At 56.5% G+C, this 24,080-nt stretch overlaps 2 protein-coding genes across 3 annotated transcripts in view; both read left to right on the forward strand.

The window, feature by feature from the left end:
* Positions 1 to 7,932, forward strand: part of BRD4 (bromodomain containing 4) — a 52,632-nt gene extending 44,700 nt beyond the window's left edge. The window contains exons 11-19 of the mRNA XM_026457009.1: positions 1,731 to 1,783; positions 1,886 to 2,255; positions 2,883 to 3,470; positions 6,326 to 6,438; positions 6,538 to 6,700; positions 6,827 to 6,957; positions 7,085 to 7,290; positions 7,370 to 7,616; positions 7,864 to 7,932. Coding sequence (XP_026312794.1) covers positions 1,731 to 1,783; positions 1,886 to 2,255; positions 2,883 to 3,470; positions 6,326 to 6,438; positions 6,538 to 6,700; positions 6,827 to 6,957; positions 7,085 to 7,290; positions 7,370 to 7,616; positions 7,864 to 7,932 — 1,940 coding nt within the window. The remainder of the gene's footprint in view (positions 1 to 1,730; positions 1,784 to 1,885; positions 2,256 to 2,882; positions 3,471 to 6,325; positions 6,439 to 6,537; positions 6,701 to 6,826; positions 6,958 to 7,084; positions 7,291 to 7,369; positions 7,617 to 7,863) is intronic.
* Positions 7,933 to 12,574: 4,642 nt separating this feature from the next.
* On the forward strand, positions 12,575 to 19,283 carry EPHX3 (epoxide hydrolase 3). 2 transcript variants are annotated; one of them, XM_023229877.1, is made up of 8 exons: positions 12,575 to 12,848; positions 13,841 to 14,217; positions 14,325 to 14,410; positions 14,803 to 14,960; positions 15,109 to 15,237; positions 18,130 to 18,233; positions 18,323 to 18,459; positions 18,577 to 19,283. In XM_023229877.1, coding segments are annotated over exons 1-8 (1,218 nt in total). In that variant the 5' UTR covers positions 12,575 to 12,847; the 3' UTR covers positions 18,803 to 19,283. The 2 variants fall into 2 exon arrangements, with proteins under 2 accessions (XP_023085645.1, XP_023085646.1); XM_023229878.1 differs by having other exon boundaries at positions 13,930 to 14,217; positions 18,130 to 18,242.
* Positions 19,284 to 24,080: the final 4,797 nt, after the last annotated feature.

The following is a 24,080-nucleotide window of genomic DNA, read 5'->3' on the forward strand; positions in this document are numbered from 1 at the left end:
GGCCCTGCTGCTTCCCACTACCTTCCGCCTCCTGCCCCAGGTCCCCTCCGAGGTATGCCCAGCATGCCCCTAGACACCATGGCTCCATCACCTCCTCACACTGGGATTAGTGCTGGGAGAGAAGCCGTGGCCTTTTCTTCCTGCTTCCCTAGTGTGCAGGGTCCCACTGGTCCTGTGGCCGCCAACCTCTGCAGCCAGTGTTCCTCCCACCGCCCCACAGCAGTCAGACTCCCTGTTGCCCTGACACTGCAAATCTACCCAAGCTTTCCCTTCTGGCATGTCTCACCCACAACAGTATCTCTCTCACCAGATGTCATACTCTGACCCAGAGCGTCCTGAGCCCTGTATGCAGGTTTGAGGTGGGGCCCCAGGTTCCCCCGTGTCCCCAGTTGCAGCCCCTGGTCATTTGTACAAGGACGTGTGTCTGTAGCTGCTGAGGTCTGTGTCTGTGTCTTGTCTCGCGTGGAGTGGTGAGCTCTTACAGGGCACAAGGTCTTTCCCCATCCCTTTTGGTGTCTTGCTGCACTGAGGGCCACGAGCCTCACAGAAGCTTAGCGTGGCCCTCCACGAAACAGATCCAAGTGGAAGGAGCCTCGATTTGGGCAAAGCATGTGTCCTCCAACACCAGCAGCAAGAGGCAGCACCCTGGCAAGGAGCTCAGGCAAAGCCAGGCAGTGCCATGAAGTGATCTCAGTGACAGGAATCCAAAAGGCGCCATACCATGGGCCCGGCCTCCAATCTGGTGGCTGGCAACTGTGTGACCTGCCAGCCCGTGAGCACTGGCCAGGGCTCATGTCCCCCACTGGGGCTTGTACACCATCCATGTTTGGTGAGGGGACATCCAGCTGGCAGAAATCCCTCAGTGTAAATCTCTGGAGTGGGGACAGAGGTGGGCACGCTGGCTCTCGAGTACACCTCGTAGGGGCAGACATACCCTGGACCCATCCACCCCACTGTGGTGCCAAGCTGTCAGCCCACAGGAACGAGGGCACATGCCGCCTTCTGTCTGCAGCATGGTGACTGTGTCCCAAAGCAGGGACTTCTGAGGTCCATCTACCTCTTTAGTTGCTGGTCATTGCCAGGGGGCCAGCCTGCTCCTTTTTTTCTTCCCGGAGTGGGCTCTCTGCATTCTCCCTTGCCGACATGTTCCTCACCGTCCTGTGGCTCTCGCCCCAGTTGAGCCTCTCTGCTTCCCCTTGGAGAATGGAAAGGAGTGGGCCTCAGAGGGCCATGCAGTTGGAGGCCCCTGTGAAGCTGCTTTTTAGGCATGTGACCCTAGACAAGTCCCCTCCCTTCTCAGAGCCCCTCTTTTCTCAACTGTCAGATGAATGTGACCATTGCAGCCATCACAAGTTGTTGGAAAACTGAGCAGGTTGCCGTCCAGGCCATGCACTCAGTCCCTATAGTAAGTGACTGACCCTTGAGTAGTGGGAGGCGTTGGGCAAGCTCTCAGCTTCCGGTGCGGCTGTGGTGATCTGAAGCTTGGCAGGGGAAGCTTTTTCAGGCACAGTCCCTGCTAGGAAAAGCAGCAGGCAAGTGGGTAGGTGATGCCTCGCATGTCTCTCACTCCCCCGTGATGACCAACTTATCCCGCTTTGAACCCGGCTGCCCTCTCTCAGGGTCACTGGTCCTTCTCCTGAACGTGCCCTGTTTTTTCCTCTTTATCCATCCAAGGCCAGCTCACTCACCTTCTCCCCCAGAGCCTCACTACCTTCTCTTTTCCTCTGCAGAGATGGCTCCGAAGTCAAAAAAGAAGGGGCACCCCGGGAGGGAGCAGAAGAAGGTACATGGGCTCAGGGGGCATCCTCCATTACGTGGGACATTGGGTCTGGCCCTGGCCGGTTCTGCCTGCCTGACATCAGCCTGTCTGTCTTTCTATCTGCAGCACCATCATCACCACCATCAGCAGATGCAGCAGGCCCCGGCTCCTGTGCCCCAGCAGCCGCCCCCGCCTCCCCAGCAGCCCCCACCGCCTCCACCTCCGCAGCAGCAACAGCAGCCGCCGCCCCCGCCTCCCCCACCCTCCATGCCTCAGCAGGCAGCCCCGGCGATGAAGTCCTCGCCCCCACCCTTCATTGCCACCCAGGTGCCCGTCCTGGAGCCCCAGCTCCCAGGCAGCGTCTTTGACCCCATCGGCCACTTCACCCAGCCCATCCTGCACCTGCCGCAGCCCGAGCTGCCCCCTCACCTGCCCCAGCCGCCTGAGCACAGCACTCCACCCCATCTCAACCAGCACGCGGTGGTCTCTCCTCCAGGTGAGCCGTGGCCCACCCCGCTGTGGGCTGAGACCCCTTCCTGCCTCGGTTCGCCTCAAGACAGGTCTTGCATGAAGTTATAACACGTTGATTCAAAAGATTTTTATTTTTTAAACACCTGAGACATTTGAGTAACAATCTAGATGATTTTGACTTATTTCGCCCCCTGGGCCAGGCGTCATGTTAGATGAGAAAAGCTGCGACTCGTCTGCAGCTTTTCTCATCGGGGTTGGGGGATGCACTCATGCAATGGGATTCCTCCTGTGGAACCTGGACAGCACTCACCGGGGGGATATGGGGACAGGGCCACCTTCTTGGGGGCCTGGGCAACGACCGGGCAAGTGGGGGACCAAGCTCCGCACTGAGGTCTGAAGGGCCATTGTGAGCATGGGGAGCAGGAGCTGGGGACACAGCATAGGGCAGGACGACACTGCCCTAAAGCCCTCTCTGAAAGCTGTTTGCTGCTCTGGAGTTTGTGGGAGACCATGGTAGGTGGGGAGGGAGTGCCGGTTTGAGGGAGGCTAGGAGGAGGCCACTGGAGTCCAGATGAGGTCAGGATGGAGCAGAAAGGCCAGGTTGGAGCCACAGGTGCTCAGGTCTCACCACCTCGGTATTGTGTCCTTCCAGCTTTGCACAACGCGCTGCCGCAGCAGCCATCACGGCCCAGCAACCGAGCCGCTGCCCTGCCTCCCAAGCCCGCCCGGCCCCCAGCCGTGTCACCAGCGTTGACCCAACCACCCCCGCTCCCACAGCCCCCCATGGCCCAACCACCCCAAGTATTGCTGGAGGATGAAGAGCCACCTGCCCCACCCCTCACCTCCATGCAGATGCAGCTGTACCTGCAGCAACTGCAGAAGGTGCAGCCCCCTACGCCGCTACTCCCTTCCGTGAAGGTGCAGTCCCAGCCCCCGCCCCCCTTGCCGCCCCCACCCCACCCCTCTGTGCAGCAGCAGCTGCAGCAGCAGCCGCCACCACCCCCACCGCCCCAGCCCCAGCCCCCGCCCCAGCAGCAGCATCAGCCCCCTCCACGGCCCGTGCACTTGCAGCCCATGCAATTCTCCACCCACATCCAACAGCCCCCACCACCCCAGGGCCAGCAGCCCCCTCACCAGCCCCCAGGCCAGCAGCCACCCCCGCCGCAGCCTGCCAAGCCTCAGCAAGTCATCCAACATCACCATTCACCCCGGCACCACAAGTCAGACCCCTACTCAACCGGTAAGTGGCCCTCACCTAAAGACTCTAGGGAGGCTGGTGCTGGGCCTGTAGTTTTTTCCTCAGGAAGCCGGAAGGGTTAACTCATGCTTCAGGCTGCAGTGGGTTCAGAGCTGAGCCTCAAAGTCTGGCTGTTTGGAGGGGGACCTGGAAGGGTCATTGGTGCTTTTTGCAGCGTGTTTATCAGGTGTCTGTCTTGCTTGTGAGTCGAGATCACCCGGAATAAGGCCCCTCTGGTCCCTCTTAGAACTTAGAGTCAGGAGCACGACAATGCTAGGTGGGGAAGCTAGGGGCCCAGGGGAGGCACCTGATCCACCTCGAGGGGGTCAGGATATGCTTCCAAGAGGCAGTGATCACAGACAGGTAGCAGCTAACTTAGAAAGCAGAGTGAGTAGTGAAGTTCAGGGAGAGCCAGAACCATGGTGGGGAGCACTGAGCTGGAAGCCCAAAGGCAGCTCAGAGCCTGCCCGGGACCTGTCCTCGTCACCTGTTCCCAGCCTCCAGCCCAGTCCAGGCCACCCTTTTCCCATTGACAGCATTGGTCAGGCCACACCCTCTCTCCTTTTCTGGGCACTTAACTGTCAGTAACTAAAATGTCCTGGCTGGCTCTGGTAGGGGACGTTCTGGTCAGTGCCTCCTGATGTGGTGCTGCAGGGTTAGGGTGGAGGGTCCTGGCCTCAGCAGTGTAGATGGTGCCATCTGTCTTGGGTGTGTACCGGGTGCTACTTGCAAATCAGCTGCTGGGTGCAGGCCGAGTGCAGTGGCTCACGCCTGTAATCCCAGCACTTTGGGAGACCAAGGCAGGTGGATCACCTGAGGTCAGGAGTTTCAAGACCAGCCTGACCAAGATGGTGAAACCCTGTCTGTACTAAAAATACAAAAATTATCCAGGTGTGGTGGCAGACACCTGTAATCCCAACCACTCGGGAGGCTGAGGCGGGAGAATCGCTTGAGTCTGGGAGGCAGAGGTTGCAGTGAACTGAGATCGTGCCACTGGACTCCAGCCTGGGTGACAGATTGAGACTCCATCTCAAAAAAAAAAAAAAAGCTGCCAGGTGCCAAGTGGATCGCTGCGTGTCCTGAGCCAAGAACAGCTGCCTGTCCTCCCTGGGAAACATTGGTGTTGGGCCTCGCAGCTGTGCAGCTGTGCCTGTTCTCACGTGAAGCAGGGCCAGGCTCCTGTTGGGGGTAATAGACAGGATGCAAGGCATTTAGAGCCAGCACTCGGGTGCAGTGAGCGCCTACCAGGACTGAGGCAGGTCTCCTCTAGCCAGCTATACTTCAGGTCCCTGACCCTGACTCGAGCTCCAACAGGCTAGGATGGGGCATCAGGAGGAGTGTGGATTGGGATCCTGCTGGGAGCTTCAGGCCAAAAGCCAAGTTGTTAGACTCCCAAAGAGACTTAACAGGCATCCTTGGGCACCCTGCCAGCTTTCAGGAGCCATCCGTGAGCCACCCTCTGAACCCACCAGCAGGCAGGTGGTTTCTATAAACCACAGCCCCCGGAGCCTACTGTTGCCCAGGTCAGACTCAGCAGGTGCTGAAGGCGCTGCCCTAGGTGGGTGGGAAGCTGTTGCAGTCGTGTGCCTGTGGATCCCTGGCAGGCCAGACCTGGGGCCCTCCAGCACTGAATGGAGATGGCAGTGCCCAGAGTGGTCCCAGTGTGCTAGAATTGAAGGAGACATCAAGGCCAGGAAAACCAGCCACACAGGGCAGTGGGCTGCGGGGACAGGGTGGGCCTGGCCACCATATGGGCTCCAAGCAGCTGCAATGTCTTCTGGCGTTAGGAGTGGGTCCTGGCTCTAGAGAGGCAGGAGAATCTACCACACCTGGGGCATTGTGGTTTGCTCCAGGCCTATGAAAATAGGCGTCTCCAGCCAGCAGGACTCCTGGAGAACCCAAGGGTGCCTGTGCTGGCAGACGGTGGAAGGAGATGGGCGTGAGGCTAGGCTGGGAGCAAAAGCATTGCAGAGAGGCAACCTCCTTTGTGGACAGTGTGGCTTGTCCCGAGCTGGAGCTAGTCAGTGGGCGGTGAGGCCCCTTGCCTGCAGGGATTCCAGCAGAGAGAGGCCACGTGTTGGATGGGCAGGACTCAGCTTCTCCATCTTCTCCAGCTGCGCAGTCCCGAGGTGCTGGCTTACTGTGATTCAGAGCCCAGTAGTCCCTGTGGCTGCTGGATCCTTCCCAGCCTTGGGTTGCATGCAGGTGGCAGGCTGGTCTGTTTCCTAAAAGAGACAGCTCCAGGCCCTGTTCTGCCTGCTCCCCACTCAGCCCAGGTGGAGGCCAATTCCAGGCTTCCCTCTTCTGTGGGGCGTGCAGGCTGAGTGGGGAATTAGGACCATGGGGAGGGTCCTGAGCATCTCCACCCTCAGGACTGAGTCCTGCACCCCCTGCTGTCGTCCACGTGGGCCAGGCTAGTTGGCAGGAACCCAGGCTGAGCTTTGTGGGCTTAAAAAGTATTAGGGCCCAGGCCCTGCCAAGCCCACATGTGTGAGGATCTGTGTTTGCCACAGTATCCCAGATGGTTCTGATGCACACAGGAGGGTCAAACACCAGGACTGGTGCCACCAGGCTCCAGAAAGCCCTGCTGCACACTGAGTTATTCCCCACGTGCAGGGAGAGACAGGGCACTCAGCCCTTTGGGGGAGTGGTCATGTCCTCACCAGGCCCAGTCACTTGCATGGGTCTTTACCTTCTTGAGCTGGGCTGATGGACCCTTGTCCCAGGGCCTGGGTGGCATGTGTAGGTTCTCCATCCAGCCCATCTTTTCCTTCCCGACAATTTTCTCAGGGCCCAAGTGGCCCAGGGCCAGCAGCTCTAAGCCAGCCCCTTGACACATTCCTTGTCCCCTCTCCTAGGTCACCTCCGCGAAGCCCCCTCCCCGCTTATGATACATTCCCCCCAGATGTCACAGTTCCAGAGCCTGACCCACCAGTCTCCACCCCAGCAAAACGTCCAGCCTAAGAAGCAGGTAACGGGCAGGGCTGGGCCATAGTCTCCAGGGCCAGGCGTGGACCGGGGCCGGGGGTACCTGCTCACCTCACCAGCTGCTGTGCCTGTGCCATCCCAGGAGCTGCGTGCAGCCTCCGTGGTCCAGCCCCAGCCCCTGGTGGTGGTGAAGGAGGAGAAGATCCACTCACCCATCATCCGCAGCGAGCCCTTCAGCCCCTCGCTTCGGCCGGAGCCCCCCAAGCACCCGGAGAGCATCAAGGCCCCCGTCCATCTGCCCCAGAGTGAGTGCCCTCTCCGCCCACAGCCAGGGCTCAGGCCCCCAGGCCTGTGTTGGACATGAGCTTGCTGTGGGGCTGGTGGACTGTGCCCCGCCGTGGGCCTGGGCCTATGGGCTGTTTATGTTCCAGGGCCGGAGATGAAGCCTGTGGATGTCGGGAGGCCTGTGATCCGGCCCCCTGAGCAGAACGCACCGCCACCGGGGGCCCCTGACAAGGACAAACAGAAACAGGAGCCGAAGACTCCGGTTGCACCCAAAAAGGTCAGGATGGAGGCCCATGGGTGTCACTTGCCCCTTGGCCATGAAAGGTGCCATGCTGGGCATACCCCCTGCTATGCCCTTTGGGCACAGCAGACCCCTCACCCACTCCAACCTCTCTGTTCTGCAGGACCTGAAAATCAAGAACATGGGCTCCTGGGCCAGCCTAGTGCAGAAGCATCCAACAACCCCCTCCTCCACAGCCAAGTCATCCAGCGACAGCTTTGAGCAGTTTCGCCGTGCTGCTCGGGAGAAGGAGGAGCGTGAGAAGGCCCTGAAGGCTCAGGCCGAGCACGCTGAGAAGGAGAAGGAGCGGCTGCGGCAGGAGCGCATGAGGTGGGCGAGGGCTCTGGGTGGGGCATGGGGACTCCTGGGGCCACACCAGTTCCCAGGCTGACTGGGACCCTCTGCCCAGGAGCCGAGAGGATGAGGATGCGCTGGAGCAGGCCCGGCGGGCCCATGAAGAGGCTCGCCGGCGCCAGGAGCAGCAGCAGCAGCAGCAGCAGCAGCGCCAGGAGCAACAGCAGCAGCAGCAACAACAAGCGGCTGCGGTGGCTGCCGCAGCCACCCCCCAGGCCCAGAGCTCCCAGCCCCAGTCCATGCTGGACCAGCAGAGGGAGTTGGCCCGGAAGCGGGAGCAGGAGCGAAGACGCCGGGAAGCCGTGAGTCTGGAGGCCTGGTGGGGACCCTGGCCTAAGGGTTAGCTCTTGGGGGAGCTGGGAAAGGGGTACTGGAGCCTGGACAGGGAGGGGAAGTAGGGGAGCCCAGGCCTCCTCCACAGCAGGGGCAGCTGTGTGTGAACGGGATGGGCGCTCTGAGGGGTCGGCCCTGGGGAGGGCAGTGGGTGTGAGGACTTGGAACTGCAGGGTGGCTAGGTCACCTTCCTGACTCCCTCCTTCCTTTCTCCAGATGGCAGCTACCATTGACATGAATTTCCAGAGTGATCTATTGTCAATATTTGAAGAAAATCTTTTCTGAGCGCACCTAGGTGGCTTTTGACTTTGATTTTCTGGCAAAACATTGACTTTCCATAGTGTTAGGGGCGGCGGTGCAGGTGGGAGCAGCGGCCAGGGGATGCCTCAGGGCCTGGCCCTCCTGCATGCTATGCCCGGGGCAGGCCTGACGGGCAGCTGAGGATTGCAGAGCCTGTCTGCCTTACGGCCAGTCGGACAGACGTCCCGCCACCCACCACCCCGCACAGGACGTCTGCTCAGCGCACGCCTTGTTACGAGCAAGTGCCGGCTGGACCCAAGCCCTGCATCCCCAAGTGCGGGGCAGAGGCCCTTCTCTCCGCCAAATGTCTACACAGTATACACAGGACATCGTTGCTGCCGCCACCGTGACTGGTTTTCTGTCCCCAAGAACGTGACGTTCGTGACATCCTGCCCGCCAGGAGTCCTTCCCCACACCCCAGCAATCGCCGCCCGCTCTCAGGAGGCCAGGGCAGGCCCGCGTGGGCTGGAAGCGGGCGAGGCCAGCCCACCCCCTCGCTGGCACTGACTTTGCCTTGAACAGACCCCCCCGACCCTCCCCCACAAGCCTTTAATTGAGAGCCGCTCTCTGTAAGTGTTTGCTTGTGCAAAAGGGAATAGTGCCGTGGAGGTGTGTGTGTCCATGGCATCCGGAGCGAGGCGACTGTCCTGTGTGGGTAGCCCTCGGCCGGGGAGTGAGGCCGCCAACCAAAGTCAGTTCCTTCCCACCTGTGTTTCTGTTTTTTTTTTTTTTTCTATATATATTTTTTGTTGAATTCTATTTTATTTTTAATTCTCTCTTCTCCTCCAGACACAATGGCACTGCTTATCTCCGAAATGGTGTGATCGTCTCCTCATTGAGCAGCGGCTGCCACCGCGCTGTGGGTAGTGTGTGACCGTGGCTGTACTGTATAGTGAACATAGTTGGCATATCTTTGTTTGAAGTTTGTTGGTGACTCCACCAAACTGGTGTAAAAAAAGAAAAAAGCTCAAAAAAATCCACAAAAAAGACAAAACACACAAAAAAATCCTGCCTATATTTTACTCAGTTTCAAACTTTATTAGTCTATTTTTAATTATAAAACCAGAAAGCTGCGATTTCTTTTCCTTCCCCTCCCTCCCCACCCATTTGTTGGCTTTTTTGTTTTTTAATGTCAGATCTGTTGAGTTGGTGTTTTTTGTTGTTGTTGGTTTTTTTGTTTTTTTATTTTTTTTTTTTACTGAGAAAGGAAGGGCCAAGGGGTGAGGGGGGCACCAGACCCTGGGGGCGCCACAGACTGAGACTCCCCCACCTGGCCGCCCAGCCCTGACCAGCTGGCCGTTCCTGCCCATGCTTTTTTTTTTTTTTTTTTTAATTTTATAATTGGAGCCCTTGGTGAGGTTACGCGTGCCATGAGAACCCACTCTACACCACGACGCTGGTGCCTCAGTGTTGGCCAAACTCTGGAGTCACTGACTGGTTTGACTTTCATACGGTGAATATGCATTTGGTCTGTACTGATCATGGAATAAACACATCTCTCTTTTTTAATGCTGGCGTCTCCCTGACATTTCTTTGTGAACTGTTGCCTAGGCTAGGCCCAGGGGATCCCCTGGACCCCAGACCACCTCTGTACAGGATCTACCGCCAGGGGTTACCTAGCCCCTCTCCTGTGACCTGTCCCTGTCTGCCCTGGGCAGGAGCCATGCAGGCTCATACCAACCACCCCAAGCTGAAGCTGTGACACAGAGCCCAGTACCCATCCTTGTGGACCCTGGCCGAGGTGGAGGGTGTACTCCAGCAGAACCCTGGCCAAACTCCAGACAGTATTCTTCCCCTCCACGCTACTCCATCCTGTCCCCCATTCACCAAAGGTCTTGGGCCACTTTTCCTACCTTGCCTGCCTCAACCTAACTCCTCCTTTCATGTAAGCTCAGGGTTAACCAGATATTCTTAGATAAGTCTACGTCCCCCAAAATAGAATCCTAACCCCCCATGCATATACACACACACGTGCACATTGCTGCCCCAGAAAGCCCACAGGTGGCCGTCCTGCCTGTGTGCCCACCTGTGTATGCACATGCCCCAGCCACAAGGCACGGGTGACAGCCAAGAAGAGCCCCTAAGATGTAAGATACAAGTATATAATTTATATGTATGTAGAAACAAACTGAAACATTTCTAGCACTGTTTATTAACCTACATCCCCTCTTTTTGACCTGAAAGGTCCTTTATTGTCTTTGGATCTGCCAAATCTCCCTGTGAGGGTGTGGTTCAGGCATCCAGCCAGAGGCCCCCCACTTCGATGTCCCTGCCCACTGAGGCACTTCCTCATATACCACTGTGCCGCTTCAAGTGTGACGTATTTAGGTTCTTTGGGGTTTCTTCCATCTCATCCCACCCCCTCATTTTTGTTCCTTGTTTTGTTCAGACACTTCCCCAGGCTGGGTCCAACTGCTGAGCTGGATAGTTTTCTCTGCACCTTCCTGCTGAAGATTTAACTCTGCCATGGCCTTCTCCACACCTCCCTGATGGGTGTCTCTCTAACTGGGTTGTAATTAGAACTGGGATCTATTTAATTTCTCCAGCCATTTCCCAACCCTTCCCACAGTACTAGAAATCTTAGTCCTATACCAGAGTAAGAGGTGTGTACAAGCCCCCACTGTACTGTATGCACGGATCGCTTGGCCAATAATTATGTCAGTGAATCTGAGACTTGTATTAAACACTTTAGACATTTGTAGAAGGGAATTCATAGACTTTTCACTTATATACGAAAGGTTCTTTTTTTTTTTGTGCAGTTCTCATTGCAAAAATAAACATTTGTACTGAATATAAAGTTACTCTCCTGTGACGACTGCTGTCTTTTTGTTTGAGGGTAGACAGGAGAAGCAGGGGAGGTCAGGGTGGGGGGTCAGTGATGTGTAGCAGAGGAAGGGAGATTCCCAAGACACGCACCACCCATGTGGCCAGATTAGCGGAGTCAGGAGGGAGAGATCCTGGGAACATCAAATTGTGAGAGAATTGATTTAATGGAAGGTATAAAAGAAAAAGCTGCCAGGCACGGTGACTCACGCCTGTAATCCCAGCACTTTTGGGAGGCCGAGGTGGGAGGATTGCTTGAGGTCAGCAGTTAGAGACTAGCCTGGCCAACGTGGTGACACCCCGTCTCTATTGAAAAATACAAAAAATTAGCTGGGCGTGGTGGCACACGCCTGTAGTCCCAGCTACTCTGGAGGCTGAGACAGGAGAATCGCTTGAACCCTGTAGGCGGAGGTTGCAGTGAGCCGAGATCATCACACCACTGCATTCCAGCTTGGGTGATACCGTGAGACTCCCAACTGGGGGAGAAAAAAAAAAAGCTTTGATGTAGGCTAGTCACACAACAAAAGAAAGGTAGTGGTTAAGTAGTCCAGGGAGAACAAAAGTTTGTACACTATGGGTAATGTAATCATACAGGTCTATTCAGCTCTGAGATGTGTTGTTTACTGAGGCAGAACATAAACCACTATTCACCTTTAAGTAGCAACTTCATGGACTTAATTATGGTCCCAGGACAGTAATGTTTAGCAGCCTTGACAGTTCAAAGGTATATGGATAAAAGTGGGAGGTGGAAACGGGCAAGAGGTGACAAGTGGAGTGTTTTTAAAGGAAACTAATAGGGAAACAAAAAACAGCATGTCCAGGGGTAGTGATGTGAGCAAGTCTGTGGCTAATGTCATACATTGATTAAGTCAAGAAATAGAGGTGGGGCATGGTGGCTTACATCTGTAATCCCACTTTGGGAGGTGGAGGCTTGAGGATCGCTTGAGGCCAGGAGTTTGAGACCAGCCTGGACAATATAGCAAGTCCTCTCTATGAAACATTTTTGAAAAATTAGCTGAGTGTGGTGGCACAGGCCTGTAGTCCCAACGACAGGTTGTAGTGTTTGAGCCCAGGAGTTCGAGGCTGCAGTGAGCTATGATCGAAACCCCATCTGAAATAAATAAAATGCTAAAAACGTTCCAGTGGCTGCTTCCGGGAGGAAGGGTAGGTGTAGCCACAGATTGCTGCCTTTTTCCCTTACATCTTTATGGATGGCTGTTTAACAGGATGTATGTCTTCAGGCAAATGACTTCATCCTCGAATTTCAGGTTCATGATCCTACAGGGATGTGATTATGCTTAATAGGGTTGCTATACGGGTTAAGTGATGGGTGTCCCTAAAATGTTCAAGAATATCGGGAGAAGGTTGCAAAATAGGAGGAAGAAGCTGGCTTTTTTTTTTTTTTTTTTTTTTTTGAGTCGGAGTCTCGCTCTGTCGCCCAGGCTGGAGTGCAGTGGTGCAATCTCGGCTAACGGCAACTTCTGCCTCCTGGGTTCACGCCATTCTCCTGCCTCAGCCTGCCGAGTAGCTACAGGCGCCGCCACCACGCCCGGCTAATTTTTTTGTATTTGTTTGTTTGTTTAGTAGAGACGGGGGTTTCACCATGTTAGCCAGGATGGTCTCGATCTCCTGACCTCGTGATCCGCCCGCCTCGGCTTCCCAAAGTGCTAGGATTACAGGCGTGAGCCACCGCGCCCGGCCGGAAGCTGGCTTCTTGCAGGGACAGCAGGGCCGCAAGGCTCTGTGACTCTAAGCCCCATCACACCCGGCCCTGTCCCACTTCCTTTTTCCGCCGGAACCCCAGAACCCCAGTCATTCAATAGGTCGGGTCCTCCTCGGGGGAACCAGGCCTGCCCTCTAGGAATCAGGGTATCCCCGCCTCCTTGGCCAGCTCTCGGAGCCTGGGACTCAACACCTGCCGATTGGCTCCCGGGCCAGGACCTGTCGCTTGGGCACCAGTGGCCGCCGTCGTCCAATCACAGACGCACAGGGGCGGGCGTGAGGGCCTGTTGGACCAGCAGGAGGACGGCGACGGGCCGAGGCCGCTGGACCCGCCGTTGGAACCACAGCTGGGTGAAGTCAGTGCTGCTAGGTCTTTGGAGCCAGACCCAGGGGAGGGTCGCGCGCTCCGGGGTGGTATTAACTCCTCAAGCCGTTAATACCGCCCGCACCTCCCTCCTAGTCCTACATCTGGCATTGCCTGGTCCTCTCTTTCGGCTTCCAGGCCCGCCCGACCCGCCATATTAGGTCCCGGCCCCGCCCTCCGTCTCATTGGCCCCCCCCCACCCAGGCCGACCCTCAGCTCTTTGGCCCAGGCTCCCGCCTTCTCCGCCCAATGTTAGGCCTCACCTTCTCTAGGATCCACCCTCTCCCCGCCCACCTGCATAAGCCACGCCTACCACTCCAACTCTCCTTTCTGGCTTGTAGGCCGCACCTACTCTGCATATGCCCCGCCCCTCACTCCAGGTGCCGCCCACTTAAGTGAGGATCCAGGATCCCCTCCTTAAGGTTTGGGCTCGGAATTGCCTTTATTTTTTCTTGAGATGGAGTTTCCCTGTTGTCACCCAGGCTGGAGTGCAGTAGCGCGATCTGAGCTCACTGCAACCTCCACGTCCCGGGTACAAGCGATTCTCCTGCCTCAGCCTCCCAAGTAACTGGGATTACAGGCGCCCACCACCACGCCCAGCTAAGTTTTGTATTTTTAGTAGAGACGGGTTTCACCACATTGACCAGGCTGGTCTCAAGCTCTTGACTACAGGTGATCCGCCCGCCTTGGCCTACCAAAGTGCTGGGCTTACAGGCATGAGCCGCCGCGCCCGGGTCGGAATTGCCTTCTTTAGACCCTCGCCCACCTGCTGCTGAGTCCTCCTGGGCCGCGCCCCAGTCCTAAGCCCCGCACACGCCCTGCTAGGCCCCGCCCATTTCTTTCCCCCCTTTCCAACCCCTTCCTCCCCAGCCTCCGCACCCTACCCTTGTTTCCTGTCCCTGTCGCGCCCAGGTGTTTACCTGGCACTCAGGTGAGTCGTGCGCTCCGGCGGTTTCGGTCGGAGCCGCCCGCCTCTTCCCTCAGTGCGTCCCACAAACCCCGACGGCACGGAGGGGCCCCAGGCCAAAGGCGGTGGGCCCCTGAGCCCTGACACCGCCCCGCCACTGCTGCAGGTGACCCCGGCCGGCAGCGCCGCCGTGGTCCCGGAGCGCAGCGACATGCCCGAGCTGGTGGTAACCGCGCTGCTGGCGCCGTCGCGCCTGTCGCTGAAGCTGCTGCGCGCCTTCATGTGGAGCCTGGTGTTCTCGGTGGCGCTGGTGGCCGCGGCGGTCTACGGCTGCATAGCGTTCACGCACGTGCTGTGCCGGCCCCGGCGCGGCTGCTGCGGACGCCGTCGGAGCGCGTCCCCCGCCTGCCTGAGCGACCCCTCGCTGGGCGAGCACGGTTTCCTGAACCTCAAGGTGATCGCACGGGGGCGCTATCGGGGCTGCGGGGTCGCGTGGGGTCGAGACGGTTCAAGCCTAGGGAGGGAGGGTTCCCCAGGCTTCAGGCCGTGCCCTCCCCCTAGAGCTCGGGCCTGCGTCTGCACTATGTCTCAGCTGGACAAGGCAACGGACCCCTCATGCTGTTTCTGCATGGCTTCCCTGAGAACTGGTACGTCTGGGGCCCAGGGGCCTGAGGCACACGGGACTCCGGGGGCAGGTGGAGCTTGGGTTCCCAAGAGGCAGGGGGGAGGGCTGCATAGATCGGGACAAGCTGAACATAGATGGGGACAGGGGTACTGGCCAGCATACCCAGGATCCCTAGGCCCTGAAGGGACAGGACAAAGGGGTATTGAGGTTGATTGAGGCTCCCTGGATTCAGGGGGTAGTTGGCTTCAGCCTCAGGCTCTGCCTCTGCCTCTGCCTCTGCCTGGGATTCCCCATCCTCCTTTTAGGGGAAGTTTAGAGCAGGAAGGAGGGGTTGCCAATGGTCGCTGATGGGCGTAGGGTGCAGGTGCAACCTGAGGGCCCTGACTCAGCCTCTCTCCCCTACCCGCCTGGCAGGTTCTCCTGGCGTTACCAGCTCCGGGAGTTCCAGAGCCGCTTCCATGTTGTGGCTGTGGATTTGCGAGGTTACGGCCCCTCAGATGCACCCCGGGATGTGGACTGCTACACGATCGACCTGTTGCTGGTGGACATCAAGGATGTCATCCTAGGCCTGGGTGCAGACATACCCCCATCCTAGGCGTGGCCTCCCTCATCCTGCACACACACATACCCCCCCTTTCTCCTTGCTGGAAGCTACTTCCCCCACCCCTGCTTCAGTCCTACCTGGCACCTCACTTATGCCAGCTCCTTGGATTCCCACAGGTTATTCCAAGTGCATCCTTGTGGCCCATGACTGGGGTGCCCTCCTTGCCTGGCATTTCTCCATCTACTACCCATCCCTGGTCGAGCGGATGGTTGTGGTCAGTGGTGCCCCCATGTCGGTGTACCAAGGTGTGTGTGGGAGTCCGGGACACTGGGATGTACTTGTGTGCAAGGGGGCAGGTACATGTGTATGTGTTTGCAATTCTCTGTATACCTGTCAACACATCAGGGGCCGAGGGTGCAGCAATCAACCCGGGTCCCTTCTGTTGTGGAGCTCCTCATTCGGAAATTAATGACACGCCAGACCCAGTGGCTCACACCTGTAATCCGAGCCCTCTGGGCCGCTGAGGTGGGAGGATCACTTGAGGCCAGGAGTTCAAGACCAATCTGGTCAACATAGCAAGACCCTAACTGTCTCTACAAAAAAAAAAAAAAATTGGCATTGGTGGTGCACGCCTATAGTCCCAGCTACTCGGGAGGCTGATGCAGGAGAATCTCCTGAACCCGGGAGGTGGAGGTTGCAGTGAGCTGAAATCATGCCATTGCACTCCAGCCTAGGCAACAAGAGCAAAACTCTGTCTCAAAAAATAAATATATAAAATATAATATGGTCAGGCATGGTGGCTCTTGCCTGTAATCCCTGCAGTTTGGGAGGCCAAGGCCTGTGGATCGCTTGAGCCCAGAAGTTCAAGACCAGCCTGGCCAACATGGTGAAACCCCGTCTCTACCAAAAATACAAAAAATCAGCCAGGCATGGTGGTGCACACCTGTAGTCTCAGTTACTCAGGAGGTTGAGGCAAGAGCATCGCTTGAACCTGAGAAGTGGAGGTTGCAGTGAGCCAAGATCGCACCACTGCACTCCAGCCTGGACGACAGAGTAAGACTCTGTCTCAAAAATAAAATAAAATAAAATCAAAATCAATCACAATACACTTAGGACTAATCCACATTTTTTTATAGCACTTACAGTAACAAGGAACATGCACACAGTAACCTACTTAAGGCTCCTGAGCTTATGAAGGTTGTGTTATCCCCATGTTCCAGCTGGAGGAAACTGAGGCTGGGGAGGTTAACAATGTCTATCATGATGTTAATACTCAGCATTGTGGTCATAACTGTGCTCTCTCTCTTTCTCTCTTTTGTTTTTTTTTTTTTTTTTTTTTTTTTTTTTTTTGAGACGGAGTCTCGCTCTGTCTCCCAGGCTGGAGTGCAGTGGCCGGATCTCAGCTCACTGCAAGCTGTGCCACCCGGGTTCACACCATTCTCCTGCCTCAGCCTCCGGAGTAGCTGGGACTACAGGCACCCGCCACCTCGCCTGGCTAGATTTTTGTATTTTTAGTAGAGACGGGGTTTCACCGTATTAGCCAGGATGGTCTCAATCTCCTGACCTCGTGATCCACCCGTCTCGGCCTCCCAAAGTGCTGGGATTACAGGCTTGAGCCACCACGCCCGGCTGTTGTTTTCTTTTCTTTTTTTTTTTGAGACAGAATCTGGCTCTGTCATCAGGCTGGAGTGCAGTGGTGTGATCTCAGCTCACTGCAACCTCCGCCTCCCAGGTTCAAGGTTCAAGCGATTCCCCTGCCTCAGCCTCCCAAGTAGCTGGAATTACAGGCCACCACACCGGGCTGATTTTTTGTATTTTAGTAGAGACGAGGTTTCACCATGTTGGCCAAGATGGTCTCAATCTCTTGAACTCATGATCTTCCCAAAGTGCTGGAATTACAGGCATGAGCCACCATGCCCAGCAACTTTTTTTTTTCTTGAGCTGGAGTCTCGCTCTGTGCAGTGCAGTGGCACAATGTCAGCTCATGGCAACCTCCACTCATGGCAACCTCCGCCTCTCAGGTTCAAGTGATTCTCTTGCTTCAGCCTCCTCAGTAGATGAAACTACAGACGTGTGCCATCATACCCGGCTAATTATTTTGTATTTTTAGTAGAGACGGGATTTCACCATGTTGGCCAGGCTGGTCTTGAACTCCTGGGCTCAAGCGATCTTCCGGCCTCGGCCTCCCAAAGTACTGGGATTACAGGAGTGAGCCACCATGCCTAGCAACCTCTACCTCCTGGGTTCAAGTGACTCTCCTTCCTTAGCCTCCAGAGTAGCGGGGACTACAGACACACGCCACCACGCCCGGCTAATTTTTGTATTTTTAGTGGCAATGGGGTTTCATTATGTTGCCCAGGTTAGTGTCTAACTCCTGACCTCAAGATATCTACCCGCCTTGACCTCCCAAAGTGCTGAGATTAGAGGCGTGAGCCACTGCGCCCGGCCCATATATATATATATATATTTTTTTGGGTAGATACAGGGGTCTCCTTAAGTTGCTTAGGATGAACAGGGAGTTTTGTCTGTCTCTTTCACTGCTGTATCTAGAACAAGGCCTGGCATGCAGTAGTTGCTCAATAAGTGTTAGCTGAATAAAGGAGAAGGAATGCACCCTGGCGGCCGGGCGCGGTGGCTCAAGCCTGTAATCCCAGCACTTTGGGAGGCCAAGACGGGCGGATCTCGAGGTCAGGAGATCGAGACCATCTGGGCTAACATGGTGAAACCCTGTCTCTACTAAAAATTACAAAAAAAAAAAACTAGCTGGGCAAGGTGGCGGGCGCCTGTAGTCCCAGCTACTCGGGAGGCTGAGGCAGGAGAATGGCGTGAACCTGGGAGGCGGAGCTTGCAGTGAGCTGAGATCCGGCCACTGCACTCCAGCCTGGGCGACAGAGCGAGACTCCGTCTCAAAAAAAAAAAAAAAAAAGAAATGCACCCTGGCCTGGGCAGGGGAAGCACACCAGTGGATATGGGGGTTCCCAGAAGATGCCCCCATCCTGTGGATAGTGAAACATGGCAGGAGGGAATGTAGATGGTGCCCATGCCAGGAGGGGTGTCTGGTACCTTCACAGACCCAGGCAGGCAGCAGTGGCATTCCTGAGGCTTGTGTGCCTGACCTGGGTGTGTGTAGGGGTGCAGGTGTGTGGGGCCATCCCAGGGGCAGGCCTTACATCTCTCCCCTAACCCTTCTATCCCAGACTATTCCCTGCACCACATCAGCCAGTTCTTCCGTTCCCACTACATGTTCCTGTTCCAGCTGCCCTGGCTGCCCGAGAAGCTGCTGTCTATGTCTGACTTCCAGGTACAGAAGGTACAGGTTGAAGGGAGGAGGGAAGCAGGTCAGGGCTGGGCAGACTGGGCACCGAAGCCAGAGTCCTGCTGTGTACCTAGATTCTGAAGACCACCCTCACCCACCACAAGACAGGCATCCCACGCTTGACCCCCAATGAGCTCGAGGCCTTCCTTTATAACTTCTCTCAGCCTGGTGGCCTCATTGGGCCCCTTAACTACTACCGAAACCTCTTCAGGTAAGACCAGATGCCAAGCGTGAACTCAGGAGATTTGCAGGGGCTGGGGGTGGGGGTGGGAGGCAGCCATCCTTCTGCCTATCTGTCTGCCTGTCTGTCTGTCTGTCCTGGCCACAGGAACTTCCCCTTGGAACCCCAGGAGCTAGCCACACCCACATTGCTGCTGTGGGGGGAGAAGGACACTTACTTGGAACAGGGGCTGGTGGAAGCCATCAGCAGTCGCTTTGTGCCGGGCCGCTTGGAGGCCCACATCCTGCCAGGCATGGGGCATTGGATCCCACAGAGCAACCCCCAGGAGATGCACCAGTACATGTGGGTCTTCTTACAAGACCTGCTGGACTAGTGGCCCTTGCTGGCCGGCCCAGGAGGCACGGATACTCAGGAAGGAACACACGTATCTGCGTGTGCCTGGGAGTCCATACAATGTGCATACATGGGTGGACTCTTGAATCGTTCATACGTATGGGACTCCTGGATCTCACACAGGTGCACCTATGGGTGCCTTGGGACACACCAACCCCTGCACTCACACAGAGGCATGGATGCATGCATGTGTAAAATCACTTTGACCCTCGGAACTGGGTATACCTCTCCTCCAGTGGAGCCAGATGTCAAGGGGCCTCACTCTGCTCTTTGCCAAAGTTGGTTCTCTGCCATAGCTGCACAAACCTTAAACCCTGACCTTGCTGTCCCTGCCTTCCACCTCCTGCCTGGGTCTTCAGCTCAGTGCTACTCTAAATACGATACTGCTGACCACATTTGGCTACTTCAACTTAAATGTATGTTAATTGAAATGAAATACAATGAAAATGCAGTGCTCAGTCACACCAGCTGTATTTCTTTTTTTTTTCCCCCTTGAGACAGAGTCTTGCTCTGTTGCCCAGGCTGGATGGAGTGCAATGGATGCAGTCTCGGCTCACTGCAGCCTCCACCTCCTGGGTTCCAGCGATTCTTGTGCCTCAGCCTCTCGAGTAGCTGGGACTACAGATGCGTCACCAGGCCTGACTAATTTTTGTATTTTCAATAGAGATGGGGTTTCACCATGTTGGCCAGGCTGGTCTCGAACTGCTGATCTCAAGTGATCTGCCCACCTTGGCTTCCCACAGTGCTGGGATTACAGGCGTGAGCCACTGTGCCTGTCCACACCAGCTGTATTTCACGTGCTCGATTGCCACATCAGTGAAGAAAGTTCTGTGTGGCAGCGCTGATGAGGGTAATCCTAGCTTAGGAGCAGGGGTCAGGGCCGGCCGCAGTGGCTCAAACCTGTAATCCCAGCACCTTGGGAGGCCGAGGTGGGTGGATCACGAAGTCAGGAGATCAAGACCATCCTGGCTAACATGGTGAAATGCTGTCTCTACCAAAAACACAAAAAATTAGCCAGGCATGGTGGCGGGTGCCTGTAGTCCCAGCTACTCAGGAGGCTGAGGCAGGAGAATGGCGTGAATCCGAAAGGCAGAGCTTGCAGTGAGCCGAGATTGCGCCACTGCACTCCAGCCTGGCAACAGAGTGAGAATCCGTCTCAAAAAAAAAAAGAGCAGGGGACCTCCCTGCCTGGCCCCTGGCAACCTCCCCAAGGGCAGACCCTCATGAGCAGGCAGATGGGTGTACAGATTCCTCTCCAGCCAGTCCCAGGAGAGCTCCCGCAAGCCCTTTCCCTCACACCCCCGTCATGACCCCAGGCTTGGTCAGGTCAAGTTCTCTTGCCCTGGCCTGGGCTGGCCTGCCTCAGATCCCTGGGAAAACAGCTCTTGTCTCTGTTAGGACAACTGAGATTCTGGATTCAGGGCAGGAAGGGACCAGCTCCCAGAACGGCCATCTGGGATCTGAGGCCTGCCTCTCCAGCTCCTGGAAACTTCTGCTCCAAATTAGCCACAGTTTCTGCTGACTCTGGAGCCCTCTGGGGTGGGGGTTACATGTGGAGGGTGTACCACCCAGCCCCAGGCTGACCATAGCATCTGCTTGTATCTCCCTGGCTTGTGCCCGGCTTTTGGGGGACGTTACCACCATCACCTGTACTATGAGGACTGAGGGGCCCTGAGAAATACATTCTCCTGTCTCTGAGATGGGCCTGCCTGCTGGTCATCCACCTCCCTTATCCCCAGCACAGCGTCCTCTGTGTGTGTGTGTGTGTGTGTGTGTGTGTGTGTGTGTGTGACAGAGAGAGAGAGATGGAGTCTTGCTCTGTTGCCCAGGCTGGAGTGCAATGGCGTGATCTCGGCTCACTGCAACCGCCTCCTGGGCTCAAGTGATTCTCCTGTCTCAGCCTCCTGAGCAGCTGGGATTACAGGCGCCCGCCACCACACCCAGCTAATTTTTGTATTTTTAGCCGAGATGGGGTTTCACCATGTTGTCCAGGCTGGTCTCAAATTCCTGACCTCATGATCTGCCTACCTCAGCCTCCCAAAGTGCTGGGACTACAGGCGTGAGCCACTGCGCCCAGCACAACTTCCTTTTACTCAACATAGATACCAGGCGGTGTTATAGGTCCTAGTGACAGAGTGTGAGCCTGAAAGAGTTTAAGGAGGAGAGAGCTGACAGGACTCAGGGAAGGCTTCCCCGAAGACCAGCAGGTGGGACCCTAGCTGGGGGATGCACTTATTTATTGTTGTTTTGAGACAGGGTCTCACTCTGTTGCCCAGGCTGTAATGCAGTGGTGTGATCTTAGCTCACAGCAGCCTACACCTCCTGGGTTCAATCAATCCTCCTGCTTCAGCTTCCGGAGTAACTGGGACTATAGGGGCATGCCACCATGCCAGGCTAGTTTTTATTGTTTATTTATTTATTGAGAATGGAGGCTTGCTCTGTTGCCCAGACTGGAGTGTAGCGGCATGATCTCAGCTCACTGCAACCTCCACCTCATGGGTTCAAGCGATTCTCCTGCCTCAGCCTCCCCAGTAGCTAGGATTACAGGCGCATGCCACCACACCTGGCTAATTTTTGTAATTTTAGTAGAGACGGGGTTTCGCCATGTTGGCCAGGCTGGTCTCGAACGCCTGACCTCAAGCAATCCACCTGCCTCGGCCTCCCAAACATTTTTTATAGAGACAGATGTCTCACTATGCTGCACAAGGTGGTCTCAAACTCCTCGGCTCAAGTCATCCTCCCACCTCGGCCTCCCAAAGTGCTGGGATTGCAGGCATGAGCCACCGTGCCCGTCTTGGGATGCACTTTTTTGGGAAGTGGGAAGTAGTGACTAGAAATGTCCCAGGCGGGAAGAAGCTTGGGTGATTGGAGTCACAACACGCAGGCCAGGGGCTTGCTAAGGCAGAGTGAGCGAGGAGGCTTCAGAGAAGAGGCCACATAGCCAGACCGCCAGGGGCTGCGAGGAGCTTGGATTCGATTCTCAAGGGGAGCCAGGGGAGGGTTTTCAGCAGGGGAGGGACATGGCTTGCATTTTGAAGAGCTCCCTGTGGCGGCTGGACAGTCCCACGCAAGAGTGCGAGCGCCGAGGCCTGCGGGGGACTGCGCGCGGCCACAGCACAGGGCGGTCCCACTGTCCCGACCGAGCAGGGACCCCAGGGCCCGGTCCAACCCGGGGCCCCCCTGCCGGAGTGGAAGCGAGGTCCCCCGCCCCGGGGAGGCGAGAAGACGGGCAGAAGGAGGAGGGAGCCACTGAGACGTGGGGCCCCGGGACATCTGAGCTCACGGCGTAGGTTTGGGGCGAGGAGGCCTGTGGACAGGACCAGGACGGCGTCCAGGGGGCGGTGGGTCCAGCGACGGTTGCCGGGGGGACGGGGGACGGGTTGATGGTTGACCGGAACGGGTAGCGGTTGTCCGGGTGACCGGAGGGGCCCAGGCAAAGGCTGACGGGAGGCCTGGGACAGTTGCCCTGGCGACGGGGTTCCGCTGACGGTTGCTAGGGCGACGGAAAGGCGCCTTCTTCCGCCTGCGAGGCTGCAGGCGGGAGGGAGGCGGGGTCTTCTGGAGAAGGCGATCGCGTCGATTGGGCAGAGTCCTGGCTAGTGAACCAATAGAGACTCGTGTCTCTCCTAGACCCGCCTCCCCCAGCCTGAGCCAATCCCGGCCCGCTTTTTTTTTTTTTTTTTTTTTTCCTGGCCCAAGGGCTTGTAGCGCGCATCTTTTAGGGCTGGAGCGGAGACCTCCGGGGCTTGGCCTGGGGTTTCTCCCATGATCGGTCTGTCCCTCTCCCTGCCTGTAGTCCACTTTCCATCACTCACTCTCTCACTCCTCACTCATTCAGAGGTCTGCGTTGATGGTCCAGTAGTAGAATTCTCACTTTCCATTCATTCATTCATCCATTCAATTGTCCCTGCAACCAGTTCTAGGAGGGATGGTGGGAGACAAAACCGGGCTCTGACACTGCCAGCAGGGTGTGATCAGGCCCTGGTGGAATGAGAAACGGGAGGAGCACTTACCTGGGGGGAGGGAGGGAAGGGTCCCTGGAGGAAGCAGTCCTGGAGCTGAACCTCGTAAAGCTGGGCTCCGACCCACAGAAGCCTCCCACGCAGGGATGATTTAGCATTTCCGTGAGACTGGGAGGAAAGTTTGGGATCAGATTGGAACTGTAAAAGGCTTCACATGCTAGCAGGGGAGGGTCTCGGACAGATCCGTGTGTCTGGAATGTCACTTGGGGGATGGTGAGAAGGCGGACCAGAGGGGCAGACGGAGGGTGGGGAGGCCTCAGAGGAGGATGGGCGTGGTCCAGGCAGTGGAGAACGAGACTCAAGTCCAGGCACTGGAAGAGGAGCAGATACAATGGGAAGGTAAGAGGCAGGTTTGGGATATATTCAGTCTGACAGGGCTGGATCCCAGGGTAGGGATCTAGAAGCATGTTATGGGCTGGGCTAAAGACAAAAACAGCCCAGCAGGCATCGGTGTATTGTGCGGCAGAGAGTCTCTGAAGCTGGGAGGGAGGGTGAAGTCTCCCTAGAGCAGAATGGACAACAAGACTGAGCCCTGAGGACCCCCAACACCTCAGAGACAGGCAGAGAAGAGAGGCCACAAAGGTAGGAGATGAGGCCGGGCGCGGTGGCTCACGCCTGTAATCCCAGCACTTTGGGAGGCCGAGGCCGGCGGATCACAAGGTCAGGAGGTCAAGACCATCCTGGCTAACATGGTGAAACCCCATCTCTATCAAAAATACAAAAAATTAGCTGGGCATGGTGGCACACGCCTGTAATCCCAGCTACTCGGGAGGCTGAGGCAGGAGAATCACTTGAACCTGGGAGGCAGAGGTTGCAGTGAGCCAAGATCATGCCACTGCACTCCAGCCTGGGCGACAGAGGAAGACTCCACTTCAAAAAAAAAAAAGTAAAGAAAGAAAGATCCGGCACCGTGGCTCACGCCTGTAATCCCAGCACTTTGGGAGGCCGAGGCGGGAGGATCACAAGGTCAGGAGTTGGAGACCAGCCTGTCCAACACAGTGAAACCCTGTCTCTACTAAAAATACAAAAATCAGCTGTGCGTGGTGGTGGGCGCCTGTAATCTCAGCTACTTGGGAGGCTGAGGCAGGAGAATCGCTTGAACCCAGCAGGTGAAGGTTGCAGTGAGCCGAGATCACGCCACTGTATTGCAGGCTGGGCAACAGAGCTAGACTCCGTCTCAAAAAAAAAAAAAAGGATAGGAGGTGAACCAGGCAAAAGTGGTGCCCCAGCAATGGA

The sequence above is a fragment of the Piliocolobus tephrosceles genome, chromosome 21 (assembly GCF_002776525.5).
Source record: "Piliocolobus tephrosceles isolate RC106 chromosome 21, ASM277652v3, whole genome shotgun sequence".
Lineage (NCBI taxonomy): Eukaryota > Metazoa > Chordata > Mammalia > Primates > Cercopithecidae > Piliocolobus > Piliocolobus tephrosceles.

Bases quoted from the DNA above. Each gene is read 5' to 3' on its own strand.
- EPHX3 (XM_023229877.1), top strand. The intron at 14,218-14,324 runs GTGATCGCACGG...CCCTCCCCCTAG, and splicing joins ACGGTTTCCTGAACCTCAAG to AGCTCGGGCCTGCGTCTGCA. The intron at 14,961-15,108 runs GTGCAGACATAC...GGATTCCCACAG, and splicing joins GGATGTCATCCTAGGCCTGG to GTTATTCCAAGTGCATCCTT.